The sequence below is a fragment of the Enhydra lutris genome, unplaced genomic scaffold (assembly GCF_002288905.1).
Source record: "Enhydra lutris kenyoni isolate GAN:26980312 unplaced genomic scaffold, ASM228890v2 scaffoldscaffold19, whole genome shotgun sequence".
NCBI classification, from domain to species: Eukaryota; Metazoa; Chordata; class Mammalia; order Carnivora; family Mustelidae; genus Enhydra; species Enhydra lutris.
In genome coordinates this window covers 32,145,197-32,166,453 of record NW_019154103.1, presented here as the reverse complement: position 1 = coordinate 32,166,453, position 21,257 = coordinate 32,145,197, and the positions used below count along the sequence as shown (strand labels likewise).

At 38.0% G+C, this 21,257-nt stretch overlaps 1 protein-coding gene across 2 annotated transcripts in view; it reads right to left on the bottom strand.

Moving 5' to 3' along the window:
- The window catches only part of LOC111148294 (mannosidase alpha class 2A member 1), a 168,898-nt gene that overhangs the window by 127,344 nt on the left and 20,297 nt on the right, over nt 1-21,257 (bottom strand). For both annotated transcript variants that reach the window (XM_022504781.1, XM_022504782.1), the window contains exons 2-3: nt 15,461-15,718; nt 12,990-13,134 (exon numbers count right to left, since the gene is read on the bottom strand). In XM_022504781.1, the coding sequence (XP_022360489.1) occupies nt 12,990-13,134; nt 15,461-15,718 (403 nt within the window). The remainder of the gene's footprint in view (nt 1-12,989; nt 13,135-15,460; nt 15,719-21,257) is intronic.

Here is a 21,257-nt window from a genome sequence, read left to right as displayed (position 1 = left end):
ATGTCTGATTTCAACTCAGTCACATTCCATTGCATCACCTTTGGAAGCCCTTAGATATTTCGTTCATATGAAGACACATTTAAAAATTTCAGAAATGTTTCAAGTAATGAAATTCCATTTCAATGGACATAAAACTCAAAAAGTCACTGATGACAAGAATACTCTGAAAACTGCAAAATTCAGATAGAAATGAGGAAAAAATGAGAAAACGACCTGAGGACAAAAAGTATTTATTTATGCTTAATAACTATGGTATCAAATTCAATTACTTATATCTATCTCTAATTTAAGGAATTTGCTTTAATTTTAAAAATCTGAACAGCATTAACAAGCTGGTACTACTCATAATGTGGGACGAAAACTGTATCCTTTCATATGACATCTGAAATTTCCTACCCATTTTAGTAAGTTAAATCAAGAAAAAGAAAATCACAAGAATAAACTGTATCTAAAAGCCAGAAGCAAAGTAGTAAGGTAATTAAGAGCCCTATTATGAATACAGAGAAGTAGAATTCTGCCAAGAACGGGCATTAGTTTCCAAAGGCTGTAAATTACTCCATTTTTTGGAAGCACAAACTGACACTAATCAAACACCACAAGTGTATACATGTACGTCAGGTCTTTTTCAAAAGAAAATTGCAGATACTGAGGACTTAGTTCTTGGACTTTTCTCAAATATCCTGGAAATTTTATCTAAAGATACTTGCAATTTCACCATGAAGAAACATCATTTTATAAGATTTTATTTGCCAGAGAGAGAGAGAAGAGACCACAAGCAGGGGAAGCAGCAGGCAGAGAGAGAAGCAGACTCCCTGCAGAACAGGGAGCCCGATGTGGGGCTTGACCCCGGGACCCTGGGAGCATGACCTGAGTCAAAGGCAGAGACTTAACTGGCTGAGCCCGCAGGCGCCCCATTACTATAAAGAAACATTTTTAACAAGACCCATACATCCAAGCATAGCCCTGCCTGTCAGAGCAACATGATGAGCGGCTGAGGCAAAATCATGGCCAGCTATCTACTGGCCAAAGAGACCCTTCAGAGAACCACCTCTTATCTCTCAAATCTTACAGAGGTAGGAGTTTCTACACATCCAGGCTAAATGACTTCTTTATTTTTTCCAAACCTCAAACGTGTGGGACGACTAAAATATTAAGGGGTCAATGGGTTAGTTCTTTTTGTCTATAATTAATATCTAAAATATACTATATTGGCTGGAAAAATATTAAAATCTGCTAGGACAGATAAGACAATACAACGATTTTGACAATGAGCTTCTGAAAAGGGCACTGCCACTATGACTATATTTCTCCCTTTTAACTAAAATCTATTCATTCAATACATAGTTATTTAGTGAGCATGTACAAAATGACAGGTTTGAATGCAGTGTAAAATATTCTTTACAGGACTTTCTTGATCTGGGACACTTTTAAGTACTTTTAAAGTCACCAAAGATACTACGTGGATAATTCAACTTTTCTATGTTCAAACAAAAAGCTTGTACATACAGAAAATTCAAAGATAGCTCACTAAATAGTGGTTTGCAAAGAATTCCATTTTGCTTGGCTAAGGTACAAACCTGGATTCCTGCCCCAGAGCACAAAGCCAAGATCCACATCTGGATTCCCAAAGACAAGCAAAGAATATCCAACCTACCCCTAGAATGCTCTGACTGCTGAGCCCACCAGGTCAACATCCAAGACAAAAAAAAAAAAAAAAAAAAATCAAGTGCTCAGACCTGAGCCCAGGATATAACACAGGACTTGATAAATACTAGTTACTATTATTTTATCATCTTCATCAGTCTTTAATTGCCCCTCCCCCATCTCTACAATCAAAACGGGTAAAAGAAGAAATAAAAGATATTTCTAACATCTAAATTTTGAAAAGTACACATTTATTTAAAACATTTAAATCAGCTGTTCCACATCTTAAACATATTGGTGACCCAAAACTTTGGTTTACAAAGAATTCATTCTATGGCCCTGTTATGGGCTGAATTATGTCCCCTCAAAATTCCTATGTTGAAGTCCTAAACCTCCGTACCTCAGAATGCAACTGTATCTGGAGAAAGGGTTTTTCAAGAGGTGATTAATGTATAATAAGGTCATGAGGGTGGGTCCTAATCCAATGTGTCGTTACAAGAAAAAGCAATAGGACACAGATGCACACAGAGGGAAGACCAGACGAAAATAGAGGGCTATCTGCAAACCAATACAAGAGGCCTTTGGAAGAAACCAACACTGCTAACACCTTGATTTTGGACTTCCAGCTTCCAGAACCGTAAGGAAATGATTTTCTGTCACTTAAGCCACCCAGTCTGTAGTACTTTGGGATGGCAGCCCCAGCAAACTAACTTAGCCTTAGGACAAATCAGTATTGTTACCATCCAAAAAACAAAAATTAAGATGTGGAGAGAATTTATTTTACCAAGTACCATCATAATATTTAATTTAACACATATCTACCTACATATTGCAAGACTCAGCTAAAATCATATGTATGTAAGTAACATGTACTTCTGCACCACATTATTCCTATAGAGGTGCAGTAAGGACCATGTAAGTTCTTGAAATGTCTCTGTGAAAATTAGTCTTTAAGACATCACACATAACTTTGACCTGAATTTCAACAAAGGTCAAAGCTAAGCCCTAATTATTTGGCTATTAACTCAATAAAAGAAAAGAACTATGAACAACAGAAGGACTCCAAAATTAATTTAATAATAAAACTCTGGTAATCTAGCATAGAAAGCAAATTTAGAAGAAATCGTCTTTATGAAGATGAAAAAGTAACAGGTTTTTTTTTCTTTTTTAAGTATAATTATGTGTTTTCATCGGTTATAATTTATTATTAGCTAAGACCCTTTCAAAGAATAGTTTATCACAGTTTCATAAAGAAATCACAGTGACTGATTAATCCATTTTGCCTTCAACACTTCATCTGCCCTTCAACAATTACGCAGAAAATATGTCAAAGATATTTACGTGAGCCAAAATACATGCTCAGAGATGTCAACTTAAAAGCCTTCCATAAAACTCATCTATAATAGATACTAATATCACTACAATATAGCACAATTAATGAAGAATGAACTAAAAGATAGCCTCTTGCAGCTTTCAATATTGAGTAATATAACAGTAAATTAGCTTTTATTGCTCTTATACAATAGAGTAATCAAGTATTCCCTCTATACTGAATTGGCTCTTTCTTTTCCTCAATTACTATAAAACTACAATTGTATATTAACGTGAGACCAATCAGAAAGATAGTATTTTATGAAAAGTTGTATGGGACGATTTTCTGTGACATAAAATTATATTCCTACCTCTGGATTTAATAATCTTAGGACATTCAGTAGCAAACTGATTTACTTAAGTGGTCAATTCACAGTCTTTTTCTTTCCCTTGAATACACTTGGAAATTGAACCAGGGCTAGAATAGCACGAAGAATACCTTTCCATTTCCTCTTTTTCCCCTCTAACAACACTCTAACCCATAAAACAGCTAATCACCATTTTTTAGTAAGTGGGGAAATATCTGAAACGAAGAATACATAATTAGAAGTTCTATAAGGCAGGCATAACTCCAAATTCGCTATCACTATTTTATCATAAAAAAGTTCTACAATGTAAAGCCTAATAAAGTTGACAACTCCACTGCTTATTTTTAATGCGTATGGACAATTAAGCACCTCGTGGCTGTTCACTGACAAAACACAATTTTTTAAAATTTGACTCCTGATCTAGCTTCAAAGTCCAAAGACACTTTGTGGGGCTCTCATCCTCAGAAGGAACACTCAGTTTTATTTGGTTCAAGGGCATACACAGCACCCATTTAAGACCTGGGCAAGGGGATCCCTTCCTGAGCCCTGGACACTTGAGGGATCGTCCCATTCTTCCTCTGACCACACTCCTTTCACACAGTAAATTCCCAAAGCAAAGAACCTCCCCACACAGAGCCTGCCCTGATCTGCCCTCTCGAGTACCAGGGCCCAGAAATTTGTGTTCAGATGGCCCCAAGACAGTTTCTAGAACCCACCAGGGGCCTTCAATAGGACAGTCAGCCTACAGGTGGTAACCTGCCTAGCCTGAGCAATGGGCAGGGCAGATGTAGTTTGCAGAGGTATGGGAAGAGTCCTGGGGTGTGTGCAAGCAAAGGAGGGCAAGTTTAGGACAGGGCCATTTCTAGGAGATGGGACTGGGCTACCAGAGGCTGGCTCTTTCCACACACACCAACACATTCCAGTGGAGAACTGGAGCCTGATGCATCTCAACCCACGCCCAGCCTTCCTGATAACGGTTCTGTTTCTCAAGGGCGGAGGAAAAGACCTATTTTTATTTAGCAACGTATCAATGTGATTTATGACTTTTAAATGTTTATACAAAGGGTCTGAGGGCTTCCAGGTATTTCTGCCCCAATTCCTACAAATTTAAGAACCTATAACCTGAACTTCAAAGCAGTCAATTCTCATGAAGCCGGCACCTGGTATGAAGCTTACACTGTCAAGAATTCAGTAAGTATGTGATAGATGAATGAAATGTATGGCCGAAAGGATGGGGGGGGGGAGGGGAAGGTATATGAAGTATAAATGTAAGTTTATTCCTCCAACTAGAAATGAAACCAAAAGGAAAAGACACGGCACACATACACAATTAGCTCTAACGCATTCATTGTCTGTTCTGATGCTAACCTAATAATCTTTGGCCATTGTCTTTTAAGGCTGTATTTTATATTTAGAAAAAGCTATGTCAGCCCTAAGATGATTTAAAACATACATCCCAAAGAGGGCATGCCTCTCAAATCAATGCTACACTGTTGTGATTTTAACTGCTACGATGATTTTTTTAATGACTATATTTATTCTACTCAAAGTTAAATAGGTGCCAACTGTTAAGAACACGTAAGAAATTTTGAGTCAAAAATAATTATATCCAGATAATAAACACACAAAAACTACAACTGAAGCTTCAGATTACTTCTGTTTTAACAGGATATTCGTAGATTTAAAAATAAGTACAAATATTCATAAAATAGGAAAGCTTCTTTAATTCAGTAATTATGTTATTATCTACCAACATACGATCAACAGGTTTCTTTCATCACTTGTCAAACCCTTCCACAGTTGACTGCAATAGCCAGTCTTACGTTAAGGCATCACATACCATCTTAGTTGGTATTATTGTATCTGTTTTAATCAAATCTAATGGTTAATTTTAATTCCAACCTTTCTATTATAAGTTAAGTTTGTCTCCACCCTCCCCCAACCCAACAGAATGTGAAAGAGCTTAAATCAATGTCCTGTTCCAGATTATTCATTCAAACACATTCAAACCTCTAAGAAGGCAAAGCAATAAAGTTACTCAGTGAAAAGAGATTCCACAGTGAAAATATGAACAAAATGCTGTGGGAATAAAGAAGTGGTGAATTACTACCATAAGGACAGAAGAGATTCTTAGAATAGTCATCATCTGGCTAGAGGAAAAAGGTGGTAGTTCCCAAATAGAAGGCAGAGCATATGGAAAAGACACTAAGCTACAAAGGTCTGTGTCAATTTCAGGGAGCAGAAGGCAGGCGGGTATGGCTGCATGGAAGCTTACACGGTGGGAGTATGGAGAGAAATAAAAATAGAAGTGGGGGTCAGATCACTGAAAATCCTCTAAACCATTCTTGAATCTTGCTGAAAATTTAGGAGAAAGGAAGTTAGGGTGTTTTGATCTGTGCTTTCAAAAATGAATATACTAGGTGTATAGTCATATACTATACACTACATATACTCTCTTTATATACATATATAGTGTATTACATATACTATATACTATACATGAATGAAGATGGTAAAGTAAAAAACAGGAAATGAGGCCACTGCAAAAATTCTCGTGAAAACACTCACGAGACCAAGGAGGCAAAATGAAGAGAATATGCTGACAGATGCTCCCGAGAGGGAGGAGAGAGAGACTCGAGGATGAAATTGAGGTTTTCCAGAGACCTGTGAGTCTTTCAAAACCTAGAGGCCTGCTGAATCCTGTATATGCTTCTGAACTCGGGTTTCCAGAATCACCTCACCTTTTTTCCAGGTGATTCAGTGTCATCTAATAGTTTTCAAAGCATATCAGCTTCACTTCCACTAAGTTGTTTGAGATACAGCACTTTTTGAACCCATGTAAGATGTCCTCACTGGAAATTCTATCCCACACCACGGGAGCCGTTTGCATTACTGTTAGGAAAGCCGGGGTTTTGTTCATCCTACAGCTATATGTATAATGCCCAATTGTGACTCCTAACTATATTGCTTTTCGAAATGCCCTTTAAAAGACCTGTGTACCTCGATATTTGACTTCTGCATTATGAGATTAACCACCACAAAAATTTCTAAATCTGGGCCAAAGTCACTTCCCTCCCTTGTTAAGGACTCCATCCACGAACATCAGTTCACAGGACACGCCAGGCCCTAATATGTCCTCCCCAAACAGAGCTTAGTGGTTTGAAAAAAATGAAAAGTGTCTATAATATGAGAGACATCATTAGAAGCAAAAGTGAAAGCGACTTCCTTCAAGGAGTTACTCTTAGGATATGAGGCTAGTTAGCCTTACAATCAGGCAAATACGGGGCAAATTATCAGTTTCTAAAAGAAACCATTTAAAAACTGGAAAATACTGCTTCTAAATGACTTGCTAATTGTAAAATATGCAGCAATGAGGAAAACCATTCACCATCTCATGTACTCAAGTACTATTTGAGGACAGGGACATCCATTTTAATAAGGATAGACCAGAAGAAAAAAGGACGGGAAACAGTGCGGTGAGGGGTCTACTTCTGCGAGATAGTTCATAAAATGTTTTATATGATTAATCATACTAAAGTAGATGATATCTGACGTGGAAACATTTAAAAGATCTTCTTTTTAGAAGCTCTGCCTGTGGTTTCATAAGTATTACCTTCAAGAGTCAATATTAAATGTTTCCAAGTCCTGAGTCCAGAGCTGGACAGCTTGGGTTCAAGCCCAGCCCTGCCACCAACACATTACTTGGACTCTTCTGCCTCAGTTTTCTCATCTGTGAAATAAGGGTAATAACAGGACTTTTGCCATAAAGTTGTTGAGAGCAGAACTGGATTTAATATGTGTATAGAACAGGGCCTGAAACACAGAAAATTCCCGTAAGTACTAGCAATTATTTGTATAACTGGCGCATTGGTGAGCTCTGAAGACCCAGACTTGAAAGACAGACAAAAGTAACCAAATTGGGAGAATGAGGACCTGTTTGATGACCACCGCATCTCTAGGTGCTACTCGATCTATGTGCTCCTAGGGAATGCAGTCAGAGCCACAACAATCAGTCTTTTCCCTCTGAAAAGGAACCTCAATATACCAATTCTAGAGATTGCTTAAAAAAATAATTCTAAAGAGCTATGTAAACATTTAACTCTTAATGCCAACATTTTCTTAATTAAGATTGCCAGATAAAATATAGGATGCCAAGTTAAACTTGAATTTCAGATAAATAATGAACAAATATTTAATATGTGTTCTGTATGATATTCGGAACACATAATACACTAAAGAAAATATTGTTTAGTGGAAATGTAAGCTTAACTTACTTTCTTTTTTTTAAATCTGGCAACCCAAAGAGCTCCTGGGTGGCTCAATCGGTTGAGCACCTGACTCTTGGTTTTGACTCAGGTCATCTCAGTCTCCTGAGATCAAGCCTGGAGTCAGGATCCATGCTCAGCGGGGAGTCTCTCTCCTTTTGCCACTCCCCTGCTTGAGCACTCTCTAAAATAAATAAATAAAATTAAAAAAATAAAAAAAAAATCTGGCAACTCTATTAACAACCCAAGTTTCAGATAAATGTGCCGAATTATTTAATCCCCATAAAGCAAGAAAATCAACTAAAGAAAGTATCTGGAGAAGCAGCATGGTAAAGAGAAAGAACAGAGATCTCAGAATCAGGCAAATCTGAGCTTTAAGTCGCCACCCTGTGCCAATTTATAACTGATGGATCTCAAAGACATTAGTATACCTACTTTAGCCTCACTGTCCTCACCTGGTAAATAGGGTTTAACTTAATAGTTTTGAGGGTTGCAGAATGGATTACATGAAGCAACACACACTTGACACTCCCCTAATACAAGACAGGCAATGACTATTACTCAGCCCTTACTCAGTTCTCCTCCATTCTATCTTAGCTCCGGAAACTCAAATTTCCCATCACAGTAGCCAAAACCAAAGAACTCAGCTTAACCCTTAATTACTGAACAGAACAAAGTGCCCCCCAAACTGTGCCCATGAACAAACCCCCCCTCTCCTGATCATCTCCTTCCACTCAGCAGGTTCCTTTGGCAGCAGGACTTGCAAGTCTCCCGTTTTCACCCACCTGTGCAATACCTAACTAGGGCTGCCCGGAACTCTTTTCTTCTGACTGTGCTGAACAATATATGAACAGAAAAACCTTTCAAATAACTTAATTCTGTGACTTCCTCACGTTTTTGGTCCTTCTCGTTTTTTAAGAATAAGGGCACATAGGGAAACCTGAGTAGCTCAGATGGTTAAGTGACTCTTGATTTTGGCTCAGGTCATGATCTTGGGGTCATGAGACTGAGCCCCACGTCTGGCTCTGCACTCAGTAGGGAGACTGCTTGGATTCTCTCTCCCTCTCCCCTGCTTTCTCTCTCTCTAAAATAAATAAATAAATCTTTAAAAAAAAAAAAAAAGGGCACATAAACACATTTCAAATTATCATATAATGCTAAAAGCAAAATTGTTTTCTTAATTTTCAAAAAAAATGAAAAATCCTACTCACTCATTTGAATCAATAAAAACTCTAGAAGAATTGCAAATGTGCAAAATAAAATGATTTTCCACTGCGGCTCCTGTGCCTAGGTCTCTCTCCTATTTGGAGTCATGCCACATGGGGGATTATTTTCTAATGTTCATTTTACAAATTGCTTAACTAACAATATGCTGTCCAACTTTCCATTTAGTATACCTTATCTGCTCTGTACACACTGTGATTTCTTTGAAGGAAAATTAACTAAATATTTCAGCAGTTTAAGTAGTGGGAAGGAAAGAATTAAGAATGTAGATACAAAGGTGCTGTAATTGTGTTTTAATCAGCTTATTAAATATAACATGAACATGTATCAATCAACTAACATTTAATTTCATGGTCTATGATTCAAAACTTTTCAAAAGCGTAACAGTACAAAGTTATCAGCATTTACTTAACAATTCCTTTCCAATTTTTTTTTAAAGATTTTATTTATTTATTTGACAGAGAGAGATCACAAGCAGGCAGAGAGGCAGGCAGAGAGAGGAGGAAGCAGGCTCCCTGCTGAGCAGAGAGCCCGACATGATCCCAGGACCCTGAGATCATGACCTGAGCCGAAGGCAGCGGCTTAACCCACTGAGCCACCCAGGCGCCCCTCCAATTTTGTTTTAACTCATGTAAGCCACATTAAATACTGTATGACAATTGTTACATGTCCTCATGGACTGGAAGAAGGCATGATCAGGAATTAAAATACATAATTTGAAATTTATCTGTCTTGTGAGATATCAGAACTTGATCCAAAAAGAAAAATACCAACATATATAAAAACACAGCAATGTAATTCTTAAAGTTAGGGAACGCAATAGAGGAGTCTTTTAAAAGTCTATTTCAAACACTCCTATCCCCAACAGACAAAACTCCATCGACGAAACAAGCCACAGAGCTAAAGTTTGTTTTAAACTGTTGCTTCAGAAAATGCAAACAAATCTCTCTAAATCTCATTTAGAAAGTAAACCACCTAACTGCACATTCATTTAGGAGTATTATACGAAGATTTCCCATTACGAAGTCACATTTTGACTCGGAATGTTTGTGCACACACTTACCTCTTTTCTTCCACTGAAAGAGGGGTTTCTTCATGATTCGAATCATTTAGTTCTTCACAGAATAATTTAGTTTACCTCAACTCTACTTTTGTGAAGGAGCAATGAAAATTATGAAGAAAAGCCAGCGGGTTCTGTTCTCTAGCACTTCGCTTAATAGCAGAAATCGCTTTCGCTTTAAAAGGTCTGTGTCTGGCCATTATTTTTCTCTCAAGTGGGAGGGTAAGGGTCATTAACATCTTTTACTAAGACAAAAAAGACTCAACTGTGGTTGCTAAGATACCAACAGACAGAGTCACCTGTAGCAGTGAGGACCACTGACTAGAGAGTCTCCCCAGGGAACAACACACTAACTACTACTGAACGCCAAGACACAAAACCTCAAAGGTACAGGCAATCCCTGCCCTTGAAGAGCTTCGTATTATCTGCCATTTGTATTTAAAATTCCAAAGAACATTTTAAATATATTTTTTTTAAGGAAGAGAAATAGGACAACAGGAAAAAGAGATGGAGGGAAGGAAACTAAAGAAAAGTGTATGTCAACGTCCAATGTTTCATCTTAGACTGCAGAGCCACATTCCCTGGTTCATTAGCTTATTTAATCGATTAAGTCAGTACCACGTGCTGGTTACTCTTCTGGGCATTAGCGACGTGCTGGTTATAAGACAAAGTCTCAGCCCTCACTGAGCTTACACTCTAGTGAGGAGACAAAGCAGAAGTGCTGTAAGTGTTGTGATCTCTGTGTGCAAGCGGGGCAAAGTTTATGAAGTTCAAGTAGCTTCAGAGGGGCACAGAGACAGGTCGAGAAGGCTTTGTCTATATTTAGCGATTATTATATGCCAAATGTGGTGCTAGGCAATGACGGGAGGCACGTGTTCTCTGTCTCTCAAGTGTACTCAGGTGGGAGATCCAGGGAAACTAACGAGGAATTCCTTGGTGCCACTTACTGGCCCCGGAAGCTTGACAAGCTGGTGACGTCTTCATCTTGTAATAATGGCACTCACCTTCAAGGGTTATGGTGAGCATTCCATGTTCATAAAACATTTGGCACACTGCCTGGTAAACTACAAATTTTATTACTATAGTTTAGTGTGCGTGTTATAGAATTACAAAAAATGAGATTGGTGGAAATTGAGGATGGCATAAAAGGGGAGGAGATAATAAAAGTCTTTAGAAAATCTCAAAGGGAGGAGAAATGGGTTCACACGAGAACCTGCAAGACATACTGCCAAGTGTATTTATAAGAAACTGGATACAGTGGAATCCCATCTCACACCTAATTAAGTGACAAGAACTAAACTGCGTATAGCCGGCAGAGAAGAAAGGAGAGAACAGTTTAAATACTAGAGGGGCTCTGCCATCATTACATTCAATAAGGGAATATTTCAGAGTGAATGAGATTTACAGAGAAAATCATCTGTAGTTCTACAGGCAAACTCAGATCCCATGTGTGATGTGTGAGCACCTCCCCTCACTGTAAGTCTAGATATAAACAAAGATCTATTTTGTAGTACACATACCCTAAATGCAGATATACTCTTTAATCTGGCATACAAGTAAAGAGCAAAAGGAATTTTAACTACATGTGATCACCATTTGTATGTACTTGATAACTATCACTTGAAGACACTATTCTACCCATATGATCTACATTTGACAGACAATCGTGCCCAAAGGACTTGGGGCCAGTCTACAGCAGAGCCAGGATGCCTGCCTCATTCTGCCTGGTTCCAGATCCCTGCAGTCTTTCCATGATGCCCAGCCATCGGAGTTTGGATTTGAAGCGACAGGCTAACACTAAGGAAGAATAGGACACAAAACATTTAAGAGGAATGGTTAATAAGACTGATAGGCATGTCTAAGAAAAGATAAAGATATTAAGCCCAAGGACAGAGAAACCAAAGTCAGAAGTACGACATGTGCTCACTACAAATTCCAGAAGAATACTGATTGTACATATTTTATACCTCCGTGCATGCTATATATTGAAGTTTTATGGAAATTCAAACATTTAGGCATCCAAACTGTCTCCAAGTACCTTTCACATCCAAAGGCAGCACACAACCTGTATGCACAAACATACACATACGACTTTACCAAATCATGTGTCCAGACCTAAAGTAACAAGTTCTACTGTCTTAGAAACAAAAAGGAACATATGCCAATAAACCAGTGGGAAGGGATATAAGTTGGGATAAATGAATGTTGGGAGTAAAGAAAAAGCCTTCAAAGTACTAGATGAATAATGGTGCCTCTGACAGTAATGATGAAATGGAGAAATTGAGAAAAATAACAAACAGAAACGTATGTCAGTCCTCAAAGGAAGTCTTTCGAAGTATATGCCCCCAAAAGTCCGGCAACCGAATTCATGAAGTATTTACTTGGTGCCAGTGTACTCGCACTAACAGATCTATACACTCAATCATGTTTCCCATTGTAATTTTAGCGATTTTCCCTTATGTTGGTGGAAAAAGTCTCCAGCCCCAATAAATAGCAAAAGCTGTCATATGAAATAATAACAAAAATGATAATGACAGCAGTTCCTGGAGCCATGCGTCATGCTTCTACATCTCATCTTATGAAGTAGGTACTTTATCCTGATTCTACTGGGGAAAAAATACTTACTTTCATATTCAGTAACTTGCCTAAAGTTGTCTCACACCATGGGCTTGGGACTTCACACTCAGGTCCACCTGACCAAGACTCTTAACCACTTGTTTCTCCATTTTAAAGATTCAAACATTCCCACGAGAATTCTGCATTTTTTAGTGCAGAGTTTATGAACATGAAGTAATTCTCCCATGCAGTATTTTATAAGACGTAACTATAATGAACGATCAGCACTTTAAGTGAGTGCAACTTTTCATTACCAAAACAAAGATCTTCTTGTGCTTATTACCATTTCACATTGTACAAGTACTATCCATGGATGGCACAAAAATTGATAAAAATAAAAAACTCAAAATACAATGACATATAAAAGAAATCTGTTACTGTAATAAGTCAACGAATAATGTCTCAAACATTTGAGAAATTGGATCTACCAGATTCTCATTAAAATACTCTGTGTGTACAGGGGCTTAATAACCTGTAGTTTTTTTGAAGTGCAAATTTTACCTGGGTCATTATGGGAATGAGGCACCACAAAGACTTGAAGGGGCTTAGAGTCCCATTCATTAAATAAATAGCTAATGTCAAATCCTTGTTTCCAAACTCCACCATCTGGATTGTCAAAAGGAATTAGACTGTAAACATCCAACATCTAAAAATACAAAAGACAAAATAAAGGCAAAAAAAAGAGTAAGTTTAACCATGTATTACCATTTTTAATTTGAACTTAATGTTGGAAAATATTTGCTCAGAGCTATTCACTGTTGTACCCTGTATTTTACTAGATAAAGTTATTTCTGTGTACATTAACTGAAGAGTTTAAGGCAAAAAACATTTAATTACCATTCAAATTCTTAAAATGCTACTGTTACTTAACTATCCTGATAAATAAGCTCCTCCCCTATCTGCTTCTAATGAAAAATAAGTTCATTCAATTACTTCTTGCCCTGCTTGACTTCTAATACAATCTAATAGAAATTGATAGGAACTAAACAGCAAAGAAAAAAAAAAATCTCTCTCTTTTTTTTTTTAGCAAAGAAAAAACTTCTTATGAAGTGCAATTATGACCAAATATTTCAGCATTTTCACACACAATACCGATAATTATTTTTTTTATTTCGAGTTGTCCTTTTTTTACAATTAATCACATATTTTTTAAAATCTGTATCTGAATGGAAATGCATCTACAGCTATTCCTTCTCTTAGCAAATATTATTTACTGTCTTCATTCTAAAAATAAAACTACAACTGAGTCAATGAGGCATAATCATGTGAAAATGGAAATTGTTAAATGTTCAAATGCTGCCTACATTTCCAATGTAATAGCCCTAGGTAATAACCTATTTGGATACAAAGGAAAAAATATTGCAGGGAAAAAAAGAAACCTAAAAACTTGTATTTTTCATCCCCTCTATAATACTAAATGGGACAAAGAACACAAATGTCTTTGGTAAAATTTAAATTATGTAAAATTATTATATATTATAAAATATTTAAGCAGGCTACAAAAAAATTTAAAGATACCAAGCCATTATGTAAGAAATGAATACAAAGTATTTTAAGGCAACAACATCTCACTTCACAATGTATGAATTTATTTAATAAATAAAATAAAATGCTCCCAAGGAAGAGTCGATAAATCTTTGGGAACCAGCTGGAAAGGAAGATGTGTTAGCAGTCTCTGTTATTCCTTCTTTTCCTAGCCCTGCAGCTTGCCCTGTCCCATACTGCCTCGCTCTGCCCACGTTCTGGGGTTGTTCAGCAGCACAGTTGTTTCTGTCCAGCCCAGATTTAACAGCCCCCTCCTTTTTTGTTGTTTTCCTTTAAAAGGTACTTATTTAAAATCTATACAAGGCCAAGACTCACAAAAATAGATATACCTTCACAACACAGAATCCTGATAGTGTGTGAATCTGGTCACACACTAGTTGATAAGATTATAAGCACAAGGCCTGGCCAACTCTGTCCCCAGCTGTTGGCCTGTGAGCCATGACTTCAAGATCCTATCACGTTCCCTGTCCCCAGCAGTTAGTGAAACATCTACTCTGAAGCGAGGCCAGAGCCAACCCATGTTGTCCAACTGTAAAATATTTGCTCTTTATGGACTTGTCACCCAATTCCAGCTGCAGGTCTAAGGTACAAGTTAAACACAGCTCTGTGTTAACAGGCAGAACAGAGCACATTTGACCTTAAATTTAAGAAAAGCAGAAGTCCTTTCTTATCCTAGATTACAACTCCTCTAACCTCTAGAAAGGTGCTATCCAAGAGAAACAGAATCCAAGCCAAAATCCTTAATTTTAAATTTCCTAGTAAAATAAGTGAAATTAATTTTTATGATATATTTTATTTAACCCAATAGATTCATAATATTATCTCCACATATATGTAAAATGAAACAAAGTATCTTGCATTTGTTTTCACAGTAAGTCTTTAATCTTACTTAGAGCACATCTCAATTCAAACTAGCCACATTTCAAGTGCTCAGCAGCCACATGTGGACAATGACTTTCATACTGAACAGCACAGCTCTAGAATATTTCCCTTCCCTCTCTCACAAAGAGATATTCACCAGAAGGTATCTAACCCTACACTGTGTGAAACCTATAATGTGTAACAGATATATAGTAAGAATAGGGCTTTTCTTATATTCTTTATAGGAAGATAAGAGAATCTCTTTAGCCAAATTTAAATCTCTAAAGGTCTTCATCTACTAGATCACATAAGACCTAAAAAGCATACAAAAAGGCCATAATCATAAAGTATAAAATAATAAAAAAAAATTGGGGGAAAGCATAGAATTATAGAATTTTATCACTAAAAAGAACTTTAATGACCATGTGACTAATCAATTTACTTTACAAAAACAGAAACTGGAATCCAGAGAGTTCAAGTAACTTACTAAGTTAAAACAGACACCAGGTCAAAAAAGAAGTAAAAGCAAGAAAAACCCAATGATCATTAACAAATGCATACATTACCTGCACATCTGAATTCTGACTTCCACTCTGCAAAGCGAATGAACAGTCTTCAGGGTCCACTACAAGGGACAGTTGTTTTGATGGCAGAAGAGGTGAGCCAGCACCCTGGCTGAAATTGCCTTGTGAACTTTTTGGACCATCCTCCACAGACTCACTCAAATTGATGACCGAGTCTCTAATATTTGAGATGATCTCATTATTCTCAGCTAGCAAACGTTCCAAATGGTCTATTTTTTCTTGCAACATTGAGAGCTGGCCCTACAATAAAAAAGAAAAAGGCAGCTATATGAAACTCTAATATAGCTCTGCTGAGGCACACACATTTTTTTTTTTAAATTATGTGCCTGCCCAAGAGGGCAGCCACTCACCCTTTACTTGCCACTTTTATAAGTGGGATCGCAAAAAGCGTGAACAGCTGGCTGTGTTGAAACACCAATTTACAGCAGAAAATCTCCATGGCTGCAATCTTTGTTTAATCACATTTTAAAATGTGCAACAGAGAGACCAAAAATATTTGGGGATTTATTTCCTATTGCCCCAAACCCAGTCCTAAAAGACTGCTGAGTTCTCTATAATAGCTAAGTACAACATATTATGTTCAGGTATGAAATTTTAAATTTCAGTTAACTGATACTAGTTACTTGAAAGAGTCAAAAAGTATGAACCCGAAAAAAATCATTCCATTGTAGTAACCCTAGCGGACAATCCTAAATAAGAAATATCATCTACAGGAAGATCAATTAATAAACTCGAATTAGCTATATGCATGAAAAGTAACCACACTAGAGGTCATGTAGACTGCTTTTCCTACATTGTGCGACTTTAAGGTTTTTTATTGTTTTTATTTTTCTTTTTTAAAGATTTTATTTATTTGAGGGGCGCCTGGGTGGCTCAGTGCGTTAAAGCCTCTGCCTTCAGCTCAGGTCATGATCCCATGGTCCTGGGATCGAGCCCCACATCGGGCTCTCTGCTCAGCAGGGAGCCTGCTTCCTCCTCTCTCTTTGCCTGCCTCTCTGCCTACTTGTGATCTCTGTCAATAAATAAATAAAATCTTAAAAAAAAAAAGATTTTACTTATTTGAGAGAGAAAGTGAGAGACACAGCACAAGTGGAGGAGGAGGGGCAGAGGGAGAAGCAGGCTCCCCACTGAGCAGGGGCCCTGATGTGGGTCTTGATCCCAGGACCCTGGGATCACAACGTGGGCCAAAGGCAGACACTTAGCCAACTGAGCCACCCAGCACCCTGAATTTAAGGTTTTTTCATTGATCCTCACATTTCATTAAGAGGTTTGTCGTCTTTATAACATAAACCTTGTTGTAGAGAATAATATTTCAGCTTATGAGAGCAAGGACAATCTTTGTCTTCTTCACGCCTATATCTTGGGCCTTAAATATATGGTAGATACTTAAGTATTTGTCCCATGGCCTTTATATTTCTGGAACTCCACAATAAATCTTTAGTGAATACCCACTGTACCAGGCATAATGCTACATGCTGGGAAGACAGATATACATAAGATATGGGTCTGTACCTGAACAAAGAAAGTGACACTGTCACTAGAAACAGCCTACCCAAAAGTCCACACTGGAGTTTAATAAAATAACTACACGCACAGTGAGCAAATAACTCTGGACACCCAAAAACAAAAGTTCTATCACCAGTAAAGAACAGGAAGTCAGAAAGAAGTCAGAAATAACAGGAGGACAGTAAGAAAGAGGAAGGGAAAAGAGAAAACACTTAAATGTCCAAAGGTAAAGAACAGTAAGAAAAAGGAAGGGAAAAGAGAAAACACTTAAATGTCCAAAGGTAAAGAACTGGTCAAATGGTACATCTATATCATGGAAATGCTTTCAGTCATGAAAATTTAGAAATATAAATTCCTTAAAAACAGAAATATATGGGAAGGTATTTCAGGAGGTACAGTGGAGAAAACGTTTAAAAAGCATGCGCAAAATAATTATAATTTGATACCATCCTTTTTGAAAAAAAAATATGAAAGACCATAATCAAGATGGTAAAAACTGGTTACGGGTATTTATATTCTTCTTTAGTCTGTTATGAATAGCTGCTGACTTTGTGATAGGGAAGCCAGGAGAAAAAATGATTCTACTTCCGGGTTAGAGGCCAGTTCAACAAGGTGAGGGGACAGGTCAGGAGACTGGTGTCTACCAAGGGAAGGCCACTGGAGCAAACTGTGTGAAACTGACAGAAGTCTGAAGGGACTAGAGAAAATATTTTGGAATGAGAAAAGAAATATCCAAAATTAGAAGCAAGTCAGCAGCACATTATCTTTGTGGGGAGGAGGGAGGTGGAAGAAAAGATGACACTGGGGACAAATATCCAAAGCCTGAAACAAGAAACATTAAGACAGCCTTCACAGACCTGAAAGATGCTCCCCTACCCTACTTAGAGACATGTGACAGAAATAGCTCTATATGTCAAAACTGTAGGCCTATAAGCCAACTGTCTCCTCTGGGGTAGCGTGCTATGTGTCCAAGAGGTAGAACTCTGAAGCCTGTTCATCAGCCTATTATACAGAAGCCGGAAGTGTAAGGTTTTAACACAGAACTCATCCTGTAAGATAAGCCCCATTTCCTCTAGTGAAAAGCAAGAGGGAGAACATGCATCAGTTCATGACTAAAAATGGCAAAGCAAAGGAAACAGGATGGATCAGTGCAACACCAGTTCAGGGCTCAAAGAGAAGCTGGGTGAACCATGGAGACTTCGGGTCAGCAAAGCTAGTGAGCACTATCATACTACAAACCCTTCTTTATCAGCAGATGTCGATGCTGGTTGAGCGATTCTCAGCAGAAAGGCCAAAGGCAGTCCCCTTGGCATAACCCGAAGCTCACCCAAAGAAGCTCAAAATACATGAGAGTCCATACAGATTTTCCTAACTAATCCATACAGATTTTCCTAACTAATCCATACGGATTTTCCTAAACAGACATGCTATCAAAGACTGTCTGAAATAAGGGTAAAAACTTTTCTTCGTTTATTTTCAAAACACGGAGACTACAGCTTTTTGAAACCTGATGTGTTTTGTTGAATATTTCCAATCCTGAAGATACAAGCGATGCTTGTAATTTCTACCACAGCAGGTAACAACAGTAAATTAAGTTCCTCTAATTCCAAGCAGAATTAGAACATGATGACTTGTCCTGCCTCTAGTAAAGGTACCCGCCTCCGTACAATAAAACTTAGTCTAAAATATCAGCACCCTAGAGCTTTTAAATACTACATGTTTCATCCTCCAATAAACTAGCAGTGTATAAATTAATACAGGGGTGTCTGCACTTCTCCAGACCTTTCTGTACTTTCAGGAAATGATAATTTTGGAGCCGTGCATACAGCAAAGCTGCCTACAGGTAGTTCAATAAGCACACACTGAGAAAGAAGAGGGCTCCATCTGGGAATATTCTTACGATGGCCCTAGCCCCATAACCCATGGATGAGAGTATTACTCAAAATAAACATTACAGGAGATAGATGTTTTGTGAAAAATAACGCTGCAGGCACCAAAGACGAATTTTTATTTCATTGTAGCTTTAAAGATACAATTAATGATCAGTACCTGGAATTTTGTACCGAATTAATAAGACCGTGAAGAAAATTGTGGCCTGGGGATATGACAGCAGAATAGTCTAATGAAAATCATTTTTTATAAACTATATTATGTGGTGCCACAAAGTCTCCCCCCAAATGGCTGAAATTCTTGAAACACACGCACCTCATAAGTAAATTTTGTATATACAGCAGAGAAGAGTAGTATGGCCTTAAAAGGATGTGCTTGTAGTCTGCATTAAAGGAACAGAAATCATAGATAATGTTTCAATTACACTGACAAGTCAAGGAATACTGATAGTATTACTGAAAAAGACAATTTTCTGTAGGGTAAGAAAATCACTTGTGAGAAAACCATTTTACTCTTTGATTTGCTTATCAGTTCTATAGGGAGGCCATGATGTTGCACTGCTGAGGAGTGGAGAAGAAGGTCATGATATTTGATTTACTTTGCTTTTGATGAAAGAGAAAAATTGAGCAAAAAAACTCACTAATCCAAATGACTGTTAAGAGAGAAAATTTAGAGCCTCGTACAAGGCAAAACAGGATCAGCACCCACTCAGTCCTATGAGCAAAATCAATCAATGTACACCTACAGCTAAATCTGCAAGCTTATTACATAATTATTTGCCCCAGGTAAGCACTAGCTGCCGGAATCGGCATCACCGTGATCACTCAAGCTTGGTTGAATCTGCACATCAGCATCTTCCTTCCTGTTACAGTGGAAAAAAAATGTGTGCCTTCCCCTTCCCCACTTCAAAGGCCAACACTTGACTGGTGAGCTCCAAACCCATCTCTCTCAACAGCTCAAAGGCTGGTATTCTTTTGGTTAAAACTCTCTCAACACTGCTTCATCAAACTCCCTTTTTAAACGTAACTCATTCTCAATTGTGTAACATGTAACCTCAGGTCAAGCGATATGAAATCTGCCATTCTCTTAAGCCAAAAATAGTAAAATTTACCAAGTTCCTATGGTTCAACTTAACATGATATCCTATCCAAAACACCAAATCAAACTCCAGTGCTTTCCTTAGCCCCACGATTCCCTTCCTGGGGCCCAATGCCTTCATAGACATATATAGAGTATGAAGAGTCTATACTCATCACCCCTCCCCTTCCTTCTAAACTCCTATTCCCTCAACTGCCCAGTCCAATCAGTATCTGCCCACTGCTCTACCAAAACTGCCCCTACAAAGTCCCCAAAGGCTTCCATGTTGTCAGTCATGATAAGCATACATTCCCCTCCCCTTACTCATCATCTCAAGGAGCATCAGCACACTAGACCATTTCTTCCTCCTGGCAACATTTTCTTCACTTACTCGCAGCCCAGCATACTCTTGGGGTTCCTCCTGCCTCCTGTTTATTAGTCTCCTTCTCCCCCTAGCATCTAAATGACAGAGTGCCTGCCTCAAGGTTAACACCTGAGCTCTCTGCCTTCTCTATACGTCTTAAGTTATCTCATCCACTTCATGATTTAAATTCCATTTTTTTGTACTGATGTCTCATCTCTATTTCTATCTCCAGCTGAAGCCTCTTTGAAAAACAAACCCATCGAGCCAAATAACTATTCCACTCCTCAACTTGGGTTTCAAACTTATGTCCAAAAGATACCCTCCCCAAAAATGCCTTCTACAATCCTCAAATTTTCAGGGAGTAGCATTAATCCCCATCTAGTTGGTCACTCCCAAAATCTTGGTAGAATAACGGATTCTTCCTCCTTCCTCACCCTGTTCATACATCTAACTTATCTGCAAGCTCTTTCCTTACTACCTCTAAAATACTTGTGGAATCATTCTCTATCTCTCCATCTCAGGTGCAACCACACTAATCCAAGCCTCCAGCAACCTCTTCTGCCTACTACACAGCAGCCTCTTAACTAATTCCCCAGTGCTAGGCTTACATCCTTCAACCATGCCCTAAGCAGCTGCGTTACCCTTCTAACAATCCAGTGGTAGTTTCTAACTGCACTTCTACTACAATCAGTAAACACCTGCATCTATCTATCCTTCCCCCAATGTAGCTTCACCCTGATCTCAGCTAAGTTGTCAGCCAGGTCCTCCTCAACCCATCTCAGGACCTCCATACACATTCTCCCTTTATACAGTCCTTCAAATCTCACCTGAAATGTTCCCTCAGCACAGCCTTCCCCAGCTGTCCTATTTAAAATAGGCCTTCATGTGTTATTCTCTATTTCCTGCTTCTTCCCCAGCCTTATTATATTTTTTACCTATTTA